Below are 13,125 nucleotides of genomic sequence, written 5' to 3'. Positions count from 1 at the left end.
TCCAACTCTGACATTTACTCATGATCACAGCTAGTCACAAACACTATGTGCCTCAGTTTCCTTATATGTAAAATAAGGATTAATATCTATAGGACACCTCACAAGGATGCAAGGAAGACCAAATAAGATACTGCATGGGAAGTTACTAGCCAAACTTCTTAGAGCACTACAGAAATGCCAGCTGTGGCCATTGTTATGGTAATCATTTTACAAGCCAAAGACTTACTATGTGCAAAAGAAAATCATGTTTATATCATGAAACTACAGTAATTTTACATGCCTAGAGGAAAAACAGAAAAGAAAAGGTGATTCTAAGCTTAATAAAAATTATCCAAGTCAAAACAAAGTGTTACTTTAAGCTAAAGAAAACAAAGATGATTGTTTTCTTCTGGCCTTATATGATCTACCGCTATACTCAACTCTAATGCATCATTTCTTCAGAATCACAATGGGACTGAACCACACACGCATGTAAAAATTCAACACTACAGAGGCTGTAAAAGTATTTTCCTCTTGATCCAGAAGCTTAACTGTGAAGACAGTTTTGCAATGTTCCAGAAAACATACAAATGATTGTGTGATATTTTCCATCCTGTTAAAGGTTTTGCTTTTTTCAGCAATGTACACATTATTCTCAAATGCAGTAATCTGAAGAGACAAAAGCACCTCTTTTTTCCCCTACTGGTGGAACATAGGCCTTTTAAGGATTTTTCTGTTTCCAAAGTCCTCTGAAGATCAACTGGCCTAAGTTAAAGAACTCTTGGAGTACATTCTGGCTTTTTTCTGCTTGGCATTCTGAGCATATAGAACCCAATTTGTAAGAAAAAAAGATCAGGTTAAAAGAAAGAAAAACACCAACATTCAAAGCTGGATTAGAAAACCAAATGCAGATCTGCCTGTGGTCTTGATTCTGAAGCAATGTCCTAAGGTGGCCTTCATTGCAATTTCTCTACTTCCCAAATAGCACTATCCCTTTGTGTTCCTTCTACTGGGAAAAGCATGTTCCTAGGGAAAACCAGCATGACCACAGTTTCTCCTTCAGCCTTGAGCAAGATTCCTGACAAAATATTTATAACATTTCCCAAACTTACGCCTTCAGTAGATGGTATGAATGCTTAATGTTTAGGTCATAGATCCCCACCCAACCAGTGAGTGGTTACATGTTCATACATTGTTTTGAGCAGCAAAATCTTAGCAAACGAAGGGGCCTCCCAGTCCATAGGTTGAACTGAGGTCACTTACTTTATGTTCTGTGAACTGGAGTGACAGTAACCAGAGAAACACAGACAAGACAGCCTAACAAGTCAGCTTGATGAAAAGAAATACAGTAGGATGGAGTTTAATGAATGGCAAGGGGTATGTCTACTTGGCAGACCAGGCTAAACTGATAAAAATAGAGCTAGCCTCCTATTCCTAGACAAAAACAAATGGATTCTTGGATTAATGCCCACTTAGGAATTTATTTACTGCCTCTATTCAAATTACGGGCCAAATTCCAAGTCCATTCTGACCTCTATAAGAGGGATTCTTCCAGCTAGAATAATGATATGTCTGTTAATGATGGGAGGACAAGTTCCATGGGATGGCTGGGTAAGTAACATCTTAGAGAAATCAAACTGACACAAAAAGACATGTTTCTTGCAGAATAAAAAGTTCTGACCTAGACCACTTTCCAAAAGGGAAAAGATGATATCCTCAATAATCATGATAGGATAGAGTCCGAATAAATCCAACAAAACAAAAATAAACCGATTTATCCATTTAACAAACATTTATGAGGTACCTACTGTGTATAGAAGATTATTATACTAGAGGCTGAGAGGTGCTAAAAGTCTAGATGAGACAGGACCTTGCACTCAGGACAGTCTGAAGACTTGGGTCCTTGTTGGTCGACAAACATTATGATACAAACATAGCCATTCAAATTCCTCCCAGACAACACCTGCTTTCAATAGATTTAAATGAATTTTAAAAAAATAAACAAGAAATATATTATTTAATCATCCATTGGGAAATCACATTATAACAAAGTATATTTGGGCCAACAATAAGTTAAAAATCAGAACCCTGTGTTCTGAGCAACACATTCACCGAAATAAAAAGTATTTTTGCTGTTAGTGTTTTATATTTGAATATGGCATGTTTTGATGAGAGATTTTCCAGACTTAACAAATTGAAAAATGTAGGCTTAGAAGCTAATTACATCAGGGACTTATTTCACTTCTAAATATCACTATGTTAGAGTAAACCTTTAAGACAAATCTCTTTTTATTTTATCTCATAGAATCCAATGTTATGAGTGGAAAGGAGAACAAGAGAGGGAAAATCAAATACAAAGAAAACCCTCTGGAAATGCTGGGGGTCAGGGTGTGATGTGGTGAGGAGGGCAAGATCTAGGATGGTGCAGCTCAGGGAAAAAAAAAAAGACCAAAACCTGTCCCCTTGCCACATTCCAGCCAATATCCAGTTCAGAATAAAGCAGGATGACAAAAACAAATGTGGGGTAGGATCAAACCAAATTTATTAAAATAATTCTTTATTTCTTAGTTTTTAAAGTTCTTTTGATTAAAAATACAATGGGAAAAAAAGACATCACCTCAAAGCAAATCTCCATTAAAGATGTTATCATATCAAGGTTAGGAATCTGTTTAGCAACAGGAAATTGGGACAGGAGGGGGAGGGAGGAATTGCTAGGCCCATTTTAATACTGTCATTTTCTTGGGACATCTGGGAATTCCATTCATATTTCTCTGTTGGGAAATATCTAACAGAATTCTATCCCTTTAATCCTTAGGTCTGGAAAAGGCCTAAGCGATTTTTCATGTGGCAGCTCTCATCAATCTGGTTTGCATATACACTGGGACACTTGTCTGAGCTCATATTTATCAGGATCTTAAACATTAGGCACTCATAAGCAGCAGTTCTGAAGGTCTACAGCTTATGTAGTTATTCCACTTCTCGGCAATTAAAAATATAAAAATGTTCATTTAATTACATAATTTCTTCTTATGATTATTTTCTTAACAGCCTCAGACATATCATTACCAATTCATTTGCATGAAAAATATGCTTAATTCCCACTTGTATTACAACATATCAGCATGCACCCTAGTGGTCTTTATTAAACATTTAATTCTAACTCAAGGTTCATCTGTTTTAATGTATACTAATGCTTCATTTATTTTACATCTGTTGAGAATGAGATACTCTAAACAATTGGAATTTTGTCCCTTGATTCACTAATCTTTATTATTATCCATTTTGATAGTGCTTTCTCTAAACTCTAAGATACATTAAATGTCTTTTTTCTGCCTCAGTTTCCTCAACTATAAAATGGGGATAATAATAGCACTTACCTCACAGGACTTATGAACATCCAATGATATTAAAAAAAAAAAGGGTGCTTAGCATAGTGCCTGGCATATACAAATGCTTATTCTCACCTTTTCCTTCCTCCTTCTAAACAGAACATATGGTTCAATGGATCTATTATTTCATATATGTGGACACAGCTCATTGATGGTGCCTATAATGCCACTTCTTCCAAGCAAATCACTGTTGGTAATATGTTACAGCCTACTTAAACCCACATGTTTGCAATAACAATTCATATAAGAAAAAAAATTAAGTAGATGAAGAATATCTGTGGCCTAAAGTGCAGTTGGAAGGACAGCCCCATGAGCTAGTCTAGGGGTGGGAATCTGCAGCCACCCCTGACTGGTCCATCAGTACTTTTGGACACTGGACAATGACTTAGGCCTAGAATAGGAGGAAGACAGGCTCAATATGCATGTAGGAAATGACAACATATTCAACACTCTCAAACTACTTCCCAAAACAGAACAACCCCATCTTTTGACTATCAATAATCTGCCAGTGATAATAAATATGTGCACAGTAGGTCTCCTGGCATCATCAAAGCTGCTGCTGTCACTTTTCAGTGTTTCAGTTTCCAGCCACTTGATGTTTTTTGCGATCAAAACCTCATTAAATTAGTAAGCTGAATTTTGTACACAACTCTGTCCCTCTCTGGCCTGGGGGTGGCTCCAGGCCTCTCTAACCTTAAGTACACAGGGTTGGTGATACTGCTAGGGGACTTTTTTTGCTTACTTCCTATCCCAGATGGCCTTGTGGGAGGGCAGGATGAATTTCCAGTAAGTGACACATTAGTATCTCATTGTCTCATTAAGTCAATGACTTTAATAAAAAGCTTGCTTTAAATGGGTCATTCTCATATCATAAGTAATTTTTTCATTCTTCAGTTTCCTTTTAAATGAAAAATATATCTTAGAAATATATATATCTTAGAAATTTAAAATTTTTTCATCTAAAAATCAAACTGTGTTTAAATGCTAGTGTGTTCAAGTAATTTTCCTCTGGAATGTGAATTACATAGGTCTTTTATGGAAGCAAAGGAAGGCTCAAATGCCCATGTTTCTTACCGAGTCATCATAATTACATCTTTAATTCAGCTCTCTTAAAACAAAGAGTCAAAAAAACACTTTCACCTGACAGATAGGTCCTTGAAAGGATTCCTTAAAGCTCAAATAATTTATGTTAAGATTAAAGAACAAAGACAAATATCTAAACTAAATTCCAAGCGCAGCTTTTATTTTTGTTGGCTTTACTATCCAGGGCTATTAAAAAAAAATCATCCAGGAAATACCTGAATTATGATGACCTATTACCAGGTAGGCTGATACACATCAAGTAATTAATTCTATAAAGAGAAGTTCTCCAGTCATTTTTAAAATAAAACTGATGACCATATTCTAGTCAGAGAAACCATAATTAGCTACAAATGAGAGACCTTGATTTAGGAAAAATTGGTAAAGATAAGATATGGGTTCCTACCTAGTTGAAATCCTGGGAGAGGGAAGAAAAGAGGAAATTACTACTTTACCTTTATAGATGTTTAATTGCCTTCTGCTGGAGAAATTAACTATCCATCTGAGAACACAGCCAGGTATTTCTTGTAGCCCACTGATTACAGGTGCAGATACTAGTTTTCCCTCCTCAAGCTAAAACTCATTTCTTTACTGTGACTCAGGTTTAACCAAAGGGTTCCAAATGTCTTAAAAGACTGAGTCTTTGGGAGTCCCTTCAATGTAATAATCGAGTTTCCTTACAATTTGAGGGGAGTAACAAACAAACACCTCTATTCTATATGACTTCTATTTTTTGTTTAAATGGACCAACTTCTTTCACTTTAACCTCTCTTTCTGCCTAAAAAGCAAAATACATTTGATTTCTAGGGAAAAGGGGGATGTGGAAAACCAGATTGTGACACAGCCTTGGATCTAATATGAATTAGTCAAATGACTTTAAGCTTCAGTGCAGAAGCAGGGTGTTGTAGTGGAGAAAGTGCTGGACCTGCAAGTCTGGAACACCTGGGTTCAATGACCAGTGTGATCAAGATTCCTCTCTGGATCTCAGTTATCTCATGTATAAAATGAAGAAGTTTGAGTAAATGGTTTCTGAAGTCACTTCTAGAGCTAAATCTATGATCCTATGATCCTACAGAAAATAGTTGCAAATAACTCACAGGGTTGGAATGAGGCTTAAATGAGATGGTGAATATCAGCGTCTTGCAAACACTGAAGCACTGCATTGCTACCACCAACATCATCGCCATTTTATTATCCCCAAAACAAGGAGGCTGAACCCTATGATTTGGAGGTTCCTTGCTATTTCCATGACTTAACAAATGGTCTATACCATACTGAGGCCTTTCTAAAAGTCTTCTAAACTTTTAACGCGCAACACCCAGCAGGTTCCAGTTTTTCTCTCTCCTTCCTGCCTGGCTCACCTCCTTTCCTACTCATAGAATTTCTTAATGGTGCATTTTATAGCACTTCTTCCTCAAAGTCATCACTGGTAATGGTGCAGCTTAGTTATACCCACTAGACATCTCTCCATTGTCCTCTAGGTCGTAGGCAATTTTGATCTCAATCCTTTGGAAGTTGTGTTGTGCCATGAGCTACAGCCATAAGGTATCATAGAAGAATATTACTGCTGAAAAGGTTTTTATGTCTGGAAACCCCTTGGGACCAACGAAAACAATGTGCCAATTTTCCAAATGCAATCAAATCCCTTTTCCTGCTTCTTTTCAGTAGATACACACATTGTATCACATTCTTCATGCCTCTCAAACAACTGTGGGAAAGTGAAGATGTGTTCCACTGAGAAAAACCTGCATGTTCCCTTGGCATCATTTTCATCAAAGAATGATACCTTTGTTACGTGAGTACATCAAAAATTTTAAAGAGATGAGAAAATAGGCATATTTTGTTAGTTTTGCATGATCTCCTTGTCACTTTTTTTGCTTATAATAACATATCTGATATTTTTTAGTTTTGGAATCTTCTTTTTTTGAGTTATTTTGGAAATAATTACCTGAGTGCTTTGAAAATTGTGTTATTTCTAGCACAGGTTTCATCTATTTATATTTGGTCTGGCCCCTTCTGATATCATCTCCTTGGAGTCAGAAAACCTGGGTTTAATTTGGTTTTACTGTGACCTCAGGCAAGTCACAACCCCTCTAGGTTTCTGGTAAATGAAGGAGATAAGACTAGATAACTTTAGACCTCCACTCCAGAGCTAACTTCAAAATCCTAAGGAAAATTTCTCTTTCTTCACAACAGACAATGAGGAATTTCTAACCCACATTTGGGCTCTATCACTTCAGAAATCCTGGTCAATATGTTGCACTTCTGCTAAATTGCTGACATCCAATTTGAACTAAAAAATGCTTCTGAGGTAATATAATATAATTAACTCTCCTGTCAAGCTAGCTGTAGACTTATTTTCTTCTCTACTGTTTTTCAAAATTTTGTGAAGTAAATTTCAATCATTCTTGTCTATAACGTTTTGCAAATGACTATGCTAAGCCCTATAGTGGCCCAGCCTACTGTATCTCTTCACTTGGCCAGGACCACTAGTTGTCGCAGGCTGACTGGTTTTCTAAGCTGTTTTGGCTTTCTATCTTCCATTACTTAAACTTCTGTAAAAAATATCGATAACCACAGTCAATGTCTTTATCTTAATCCATTTCTCAGAGTCAAGAGCTTTATTGGAGCTGTTATAATTCAATCAACATCTTGTTATAGTAATAATTTCTCTTAATTTGGATTTTGACCTTTCCTATTATCAGGTAGACTCTTAACTGACTGCAAAGTCACTGATATCCAGTCATTTCATGTTGTTTATTATCGAGAAATTCTTTTAAATTCTCTGCAATCCTAAAGAGATTATCTGAAACAGTGGTGTCACACTCAAATAGAAAGGTGGGAGAGACCACTAAACCACATATAAGGATCCCTGTGGGCTACATACTGACTTTGAAAACTACACATTGACGCTATCCATGTACTATTCTATTTTTATTAATTTTATTAAATATTTCTCAAATACATTTTAATTTGGTTTTGGCACACTCAGGAGTGTTGCTGGCTACCAGCCCATGGTATGCTTGACACCACAGCTCTTAAGTCTCTGTGATACTAGTGTATACTAATAGGGACCAGTCACTCCTACTAATTGCCAACCAACTGCCACATACAGGGCAGGCAAAAAGGCCTTAGCAGCAAGGAACTCTGACAAAGAGAAAGGAAGGCCACAGGGCCAGGTAAGTCAAATCATCATCATCATCACCATTTTCCCCTCAGATCCTGATGGAGTCAGCCAAGGACCATGAGCCCAAGAGCCTTGGGAAGAGCAATGCTTCCAATCCAGAGTCCTCACTGTCATCCTGGGAAGCAGTAACTATGGAGATGTTGCCTAGAACTACTCCTGCAGGTGCTACAACCACAGCTATAGAAGACCCAGAGAAGAAAGCTTTTGACACCAAAGTCCTTGGCACTGTCAAATGGTCTAACATCAGAAACTAATCTGATTTTTAGTAGAAATGACATTAAAGAAGAGGCATTACCATCTCCTTTGCTGCACTGCCCTAAGGATCATGGGACCTTTCCATCTGACTTGTAGTTGATTTCTCTCTTAGAATGTGAGCTCCCTGAGAGCACAGTCTTTCTCTTGGCATCCTCAGCACTTACAGTGCTTTGTACTGTGAAAGCACTTAATAGTAAATGTCTAGTGAGTTTGAATTCTCTTCTTGAATCACATATCAAACTATGAAGATATGAGACTTCCACAAACTTTCAGAATCTTTTCTAAAATATGGTACTTACACATGGACACAACATTTCAGATTTGGCTAAAACCTCCCTAGTCCAAGACACTGTGGCAAGGAAACAGAGCTTGAGATGCATCACATCTCACTAAACTTCTAGATTCTTTTCTGGACAAGCTGACATCTACATGTACCCCCCCCCATCTTGTACCTGGACAATCAAACTTTGGTTAAAATAAGAAGTCAAATCTCACATGCATTACTACTAAATGTTATCTTGTTATATTTAGCCCCAAACCTATCCAGTTAAGTTCTTTTTAGATTCTGATTCTGTCATGCAATATAGCTTTCTGTCACCTGCAAACTCAATAAATAATCTATTCCATCACACAAGCCATGACTGTGAAACAGCATAGTCATGGGGGCAACATGCTGAAGCAGACAAGGCATCACATTTCAAGTTTAAGACCCCAGATCTTCTGAGACCTGTGTGACCTTGGCACTTGGTTATTTTGGCCCTGTATCATCTTTATAATGAGGAGCTTGGACTAGATGCCACTGAGTACCTTTACAATACTAAGGCAATGATCTTATGACAATTTCTTTTTTTTGATTCAGCCAGGTCCAAATTAATTTAATTGTTAGTCATTGTCTGGCTCACATCCCTTCATCCTTTCCACGAGAATAGAATAAGTGATTGTGAAATGCTTTACTAAAATCAAAGTAAGCTAGGTCGATAGCATTCCCTTGCTCCATCAGCCTAGTAGCCCTGTCAAAAATGAAATGACACCAATATGGTATTAACTGTTCTTGATGAAGCTATGAGTATTTGGGATTGCTAATTCCTTTCCTAGATGTTTATTAACTATCCCTCTAATAATGTTATAGAATTTTGCTAGAAATCAGAATTAAGCTTACTGGTTCATAGTTTTTGGAAAAATAGAACATTTGCCATCTTCTAACCCTATCCTCTAGCCAGCTAGGTGGCACAGTGGATTGAGTGACAGGCCTGGCGTCAGGAAGACTCAACTGCCTGAGTTCAAATCTGGCCTCAGATACTTACTGTGTGACCTCGAGCAAATCACTTAACCCTGTCTGCCTCAGCTTCCTCATCTGTAAAATAAGCTGGAGAAGGAAATGGCAAACCAGTCCAGTATCTTTGCCAAGAAAATGCCAAATGGGGTCATGAAGAGTCAGACAAACCCTATCCTCTACAATCATTCAAAGACCACTGACAATAGCTCAGCAATCACATTCGCCACTTCTTGAAATATACCGGAATGAAGTTCATCTGGGTCCGGTGACCTGAACTCAAGGACAGCTAGATTACGATTTCCCTACTTGAGTTTAATTCCCCATTAGCAGCTTTTATTCTTTCTCTCCAGTCTAAAAATCAGTTTCCTCGGCAGAAAAACAAAAAAACCAATAACGAGAAATTAAGAGTTGGCTCATCCTTTATCATTATCATTTTATCCACCCTGAGTGCCAGTCCTATCTCCTCTCTTGATACTTCTCTTTCCTAATATATCCTTTTAAAAAACCCTTCGTTCTTCCTCGTCAGCTCCAGCTCCTTCTAAGCTTTGACTTTCCTGACACTACTCTTCCTAGGCTGTACTATGCTTGTTGTTGACGAGGGCATCAACAGCAGCCTTTTTACACAACTCCTCCTTTTCATTGGAATGTTTTCTCTTGTATCTTCAGCATTTAACTCTTAAATGCAATGCTCCTATAATGATTTTCTAGAATTTTTTAGGCCCTAGGATCTTACCTATTCTTTCTTTGAAATCTGATTTCCTAAAATTTACAGCCATGTTAGACTAGACTATGCTCAGCTATCTTCTCCTTCTATATAATAAATTCTAAAAATGACCAATTTACCCAAGGTTCTCATCCCATCCCAGCAACCAATATATTTCTTGTGGAGTGATAGATACTGAAATGGTATCATTGTTCTAGTAGCGTGTCAATTCATTAGTCATTGGACAAAGATCTCACATTTCAAATGCTAGTAGTTAATCTTTATATGTGGTGTAAAAACTATTTCTTAGCATGTTCTCCTCTATGTTTTAACATGACTGATCTTTATAGGGCATACATGGTTTATAGGCCTGTACTAAAAAACCTTTTCATCACAGTAGCCAATTTCAGAGCTTGCAATCCATGGCATAACCTTCAAGAACTCAGGGTCTTCTCTACATGAGGCACTGGAGTTGGACTCTTTGTTTACTTTGGGGAGGAAATGGGGGTTTTGTAAAACTATATGAATTTTATAAAAAAGTAAGCCAGGAGCTTCACAGATTTTTTAAAGCAGTGAAACCAGAAGTGTCTGTAGTCCAACTATTTCAAGCAGTTCAAAAGAATGTTAGCTATTTAAATGCTTAGCAAGCTGACAGATTAATTTAGAGAACTTTTTGTTGCTCAAGAATAGAATGGAAGTCAGTGTCTATAGAAAAAAGATAGAAAAACTGGAAACAACAAAGCTTGGGATAAAAGTCTTGATGAGTAAGTTTTTAAGGTGTAGGGTACTATTTTAAGGTTCTCTTTTGAATTTGTTTCCAGAAGTATCAAAGACTCAGAGATGAAACTTCTGTTAACTTGACAAAAAGACAGAACGTACATACTGCTTTACAACTGTTGGCTAGGAGACTTGCAGTCTTCTTAAAGGTCTTTTCAATGTAGTGAGCAAATCTCTCATTCTCATTTTCTTTTGACCCAAGTTGAAGAAATTCACCTGAAAAGATGTGAAGGGCTCATTCTGATTGGGCTTTTATTGTTTTGCTAAATTATAAACAACAAAAAGTAACTTTTAAAAAAGAAAATTAAAAACAACCTACCACGCACCAAGTCTTCAATGACCTGTGTTAAAACAGAAATGATGGTTGTATTTCCAATTCGTGCCAAAGCTACAGAAGCTGCAGAAAGAATAAAATCACCAGCAAGAACAGCCTTAAAAAAAAAGAAAAAAGTAAAACTATTTTACAATTAAGTATCATAGAAACGAAGGCCAAAAGAAACTATATCATCCCATTAGATCACATACTTTACCTGAGAATGAAAATTCATTTTCTACAAGACAATTCCAGACCCTTAAGTTTTACCTCTCCCTAAAATATAGGATTACTCCCATCATTCTTAATGTTATGACAAGTTGTCAGTTTCCTGCAAAAGGTTCTTCACTTCCATTTTTCAATGCACTTTGAGAATTCTGGAATTCTCATATTTCTTGGTGATCAGAACAACCACTAGCATCTACACACACACACACACACACACACACACACACACACACACACACACACACAAATAGAAAGGCAGCATGGCACATTGAGAGGGACGGCATCATTAGGAAGACCTGGGATGAAGTCCAGCCTTTCGTACTTATAGGTTATGTGACTAGAGGCAAGTTACATAACTTTTCAGACACCCAAACAACCAAGACTCTAAATTACAGAGACTCTGAGCTTCATCAGTAAGGAGAGTTTACATCCAGATAATTTCTTACACCAATGAAATCACTGTCCTTACCAAAACATGAATCTCCCACACACCCGCCCTCTACTGGCATAAAAAATACTTTCCAAATACTTTCCGCAGTAAGAAAATGTGCTTATTTCTAGAGGACTATTGTGCTCCTATATGTACTAAATGAACTATGATAACACATCCCCTTTAAGTTTTTAGAAGCAGTGAGTAGGTAACCATGCTACATGGTAGCACATTATGAGAATATAAAAAAGGCAGTTTAGTGTTACAATCAAATAAAAAACAAATTAATTTAACATATTTAATACTATGCATAATCACCCTAAGGTACTGCTTACTCTCTCCCTCCTTCCAAAGGTTATAGAAGTAACATAATGTTATCTACTGAAACATGTATTACTGTTACCAGGGTATTTCTCCCAAACCTTGAAAAAGCCCAAGGTATCTCCCATTTCCAATTAAGGAGATTAGGATGTTTGCCTAAAATCAGTTTAGCATGGCATGACTCGAATTAAGTGTTATAAAGGAAAATGTGATTTCTACAATTATACTGTATCATGCTCATCAGGGGAATCTGATAATGAAGAACTAGGCACTGAGTGATTAGCACTGCCCAGAAGAGTGTGTCTTGAGTATTTCAGGAAGTTTGGCCAAATCATGGAGAACGGTGCCCTAAACTTTTTGACCTCCAGAATCTAAGCCCCCAATCCCTGAGAAAGTTCATGCACTCATCTTTAGAGTTCTTACTCCAGTTGACTGGCACCTGTGTGAGTGCAAACTAGTCTTCTCAGCTCACTATATCTATGGGCAGAACCTAATCAATGCTTCACCCCTACATACTGTCCAATCATCTACCCATGTCATCTTGCCATGACCCACCTGCCATAACCAGAAGTACCATTAACTTTTGGAAAAAACATTAACTAATGATCTGATTGTTCTTTCTCTCCTTTCCCTGGTCACCGCTCCCCTAGATTGTTATCTTCTATTAAAAGCTTCTTCAAGACAGGAACCACCACTCTCTTTTTAATATCTGCATATTCAGCACTATGCCTGGCACATAGCAAGCATTTAATAAATATCTTTTCATCCCAAGTTATCCTGCTTTCAATTGCTTTATTTTTATGTAGACATAGTTTTATTTTTCCTCTGTTAGGTGATAAGTTACATTCTTTGTACTTATAGCTCTTGAGTTTATATTGCACAATGGCTGGGACATGGTAGTCATTTAATAAAAATACTCATCGATTGATAAATCTCTGACACTTGGAAAGCTACAGGAGGTGGAGGCAGATGTGAAACCTAAGTTAAATCCAGGCTTTGCCAACCACATAAATACGGGCAAGTTATTTCTTCTCTCAAAAACTCAGTTTGTTCATTTGTAAAATCGAAACAAGACAGTTTACATGGTCTATACCAGAAGTGTCAAACATGGGGCCAGCACAGTCCCAGTGCAGCCTGCACCAGATTAAAATATAACTCGGAAATATTTAACAAAACAATTATAAATA

At 37.1% G+C, this 13,125-nt stretch overlaps 1 protein-coding gene across 2 annotated transcripts in view; it reads right to left on the bottom strand.

Annotated features, from left to right (window-relative positions):
• The window catches only part of PDSS1 (decaprenyl diphosphate synthase subunit 1), a 40,238-nt gene that overhangs the window by 8,524 nt on the left and 18,589 nt on the right, over positions 1-13,125 (bottom strand). For both annotated transcript variants that reach the window (XM_020990333.2, XM_020990332.2), the window contains exons 6-7: positions 10,966-11,077; positions 10,753-10,862 (exon numbers count right to left, since the gene is read on the bottom strand). In XM_020990333.2, the coding sequence (XP_020845992.1) occupies positions 10,753-10,862; positions 10,966-11,077 (222 nt within the window). The remainder of the gene's footprint in view (positions 1-10,752; positions 10,863-10,965; positions 11,078-13,125) is intronic.

Source organism: Phascolarctos cinereus, unplaced genomic scaffold (assembly GCF_003287225.1).
Source record: "Phascolarctos cinereus isolate Bilbo 61053 unplaced genomic scaffold, phaCin_HiC Scaffold_1;HRSCAF=81, whole genome shotgun sequence".
Classification (NCBI taxonomy): domain Eukaryota; kingdom Metazoa; phylum Chordata; class Mammalia; order Diprotodontia; family Phascolarctidae; genus Phascolarctos; species Phascolarctos cinereus.
Note: the sequence above shows the minus strand (reverse complement) of the source record. Positions and strands in the feature narration are given on the sequence as shown.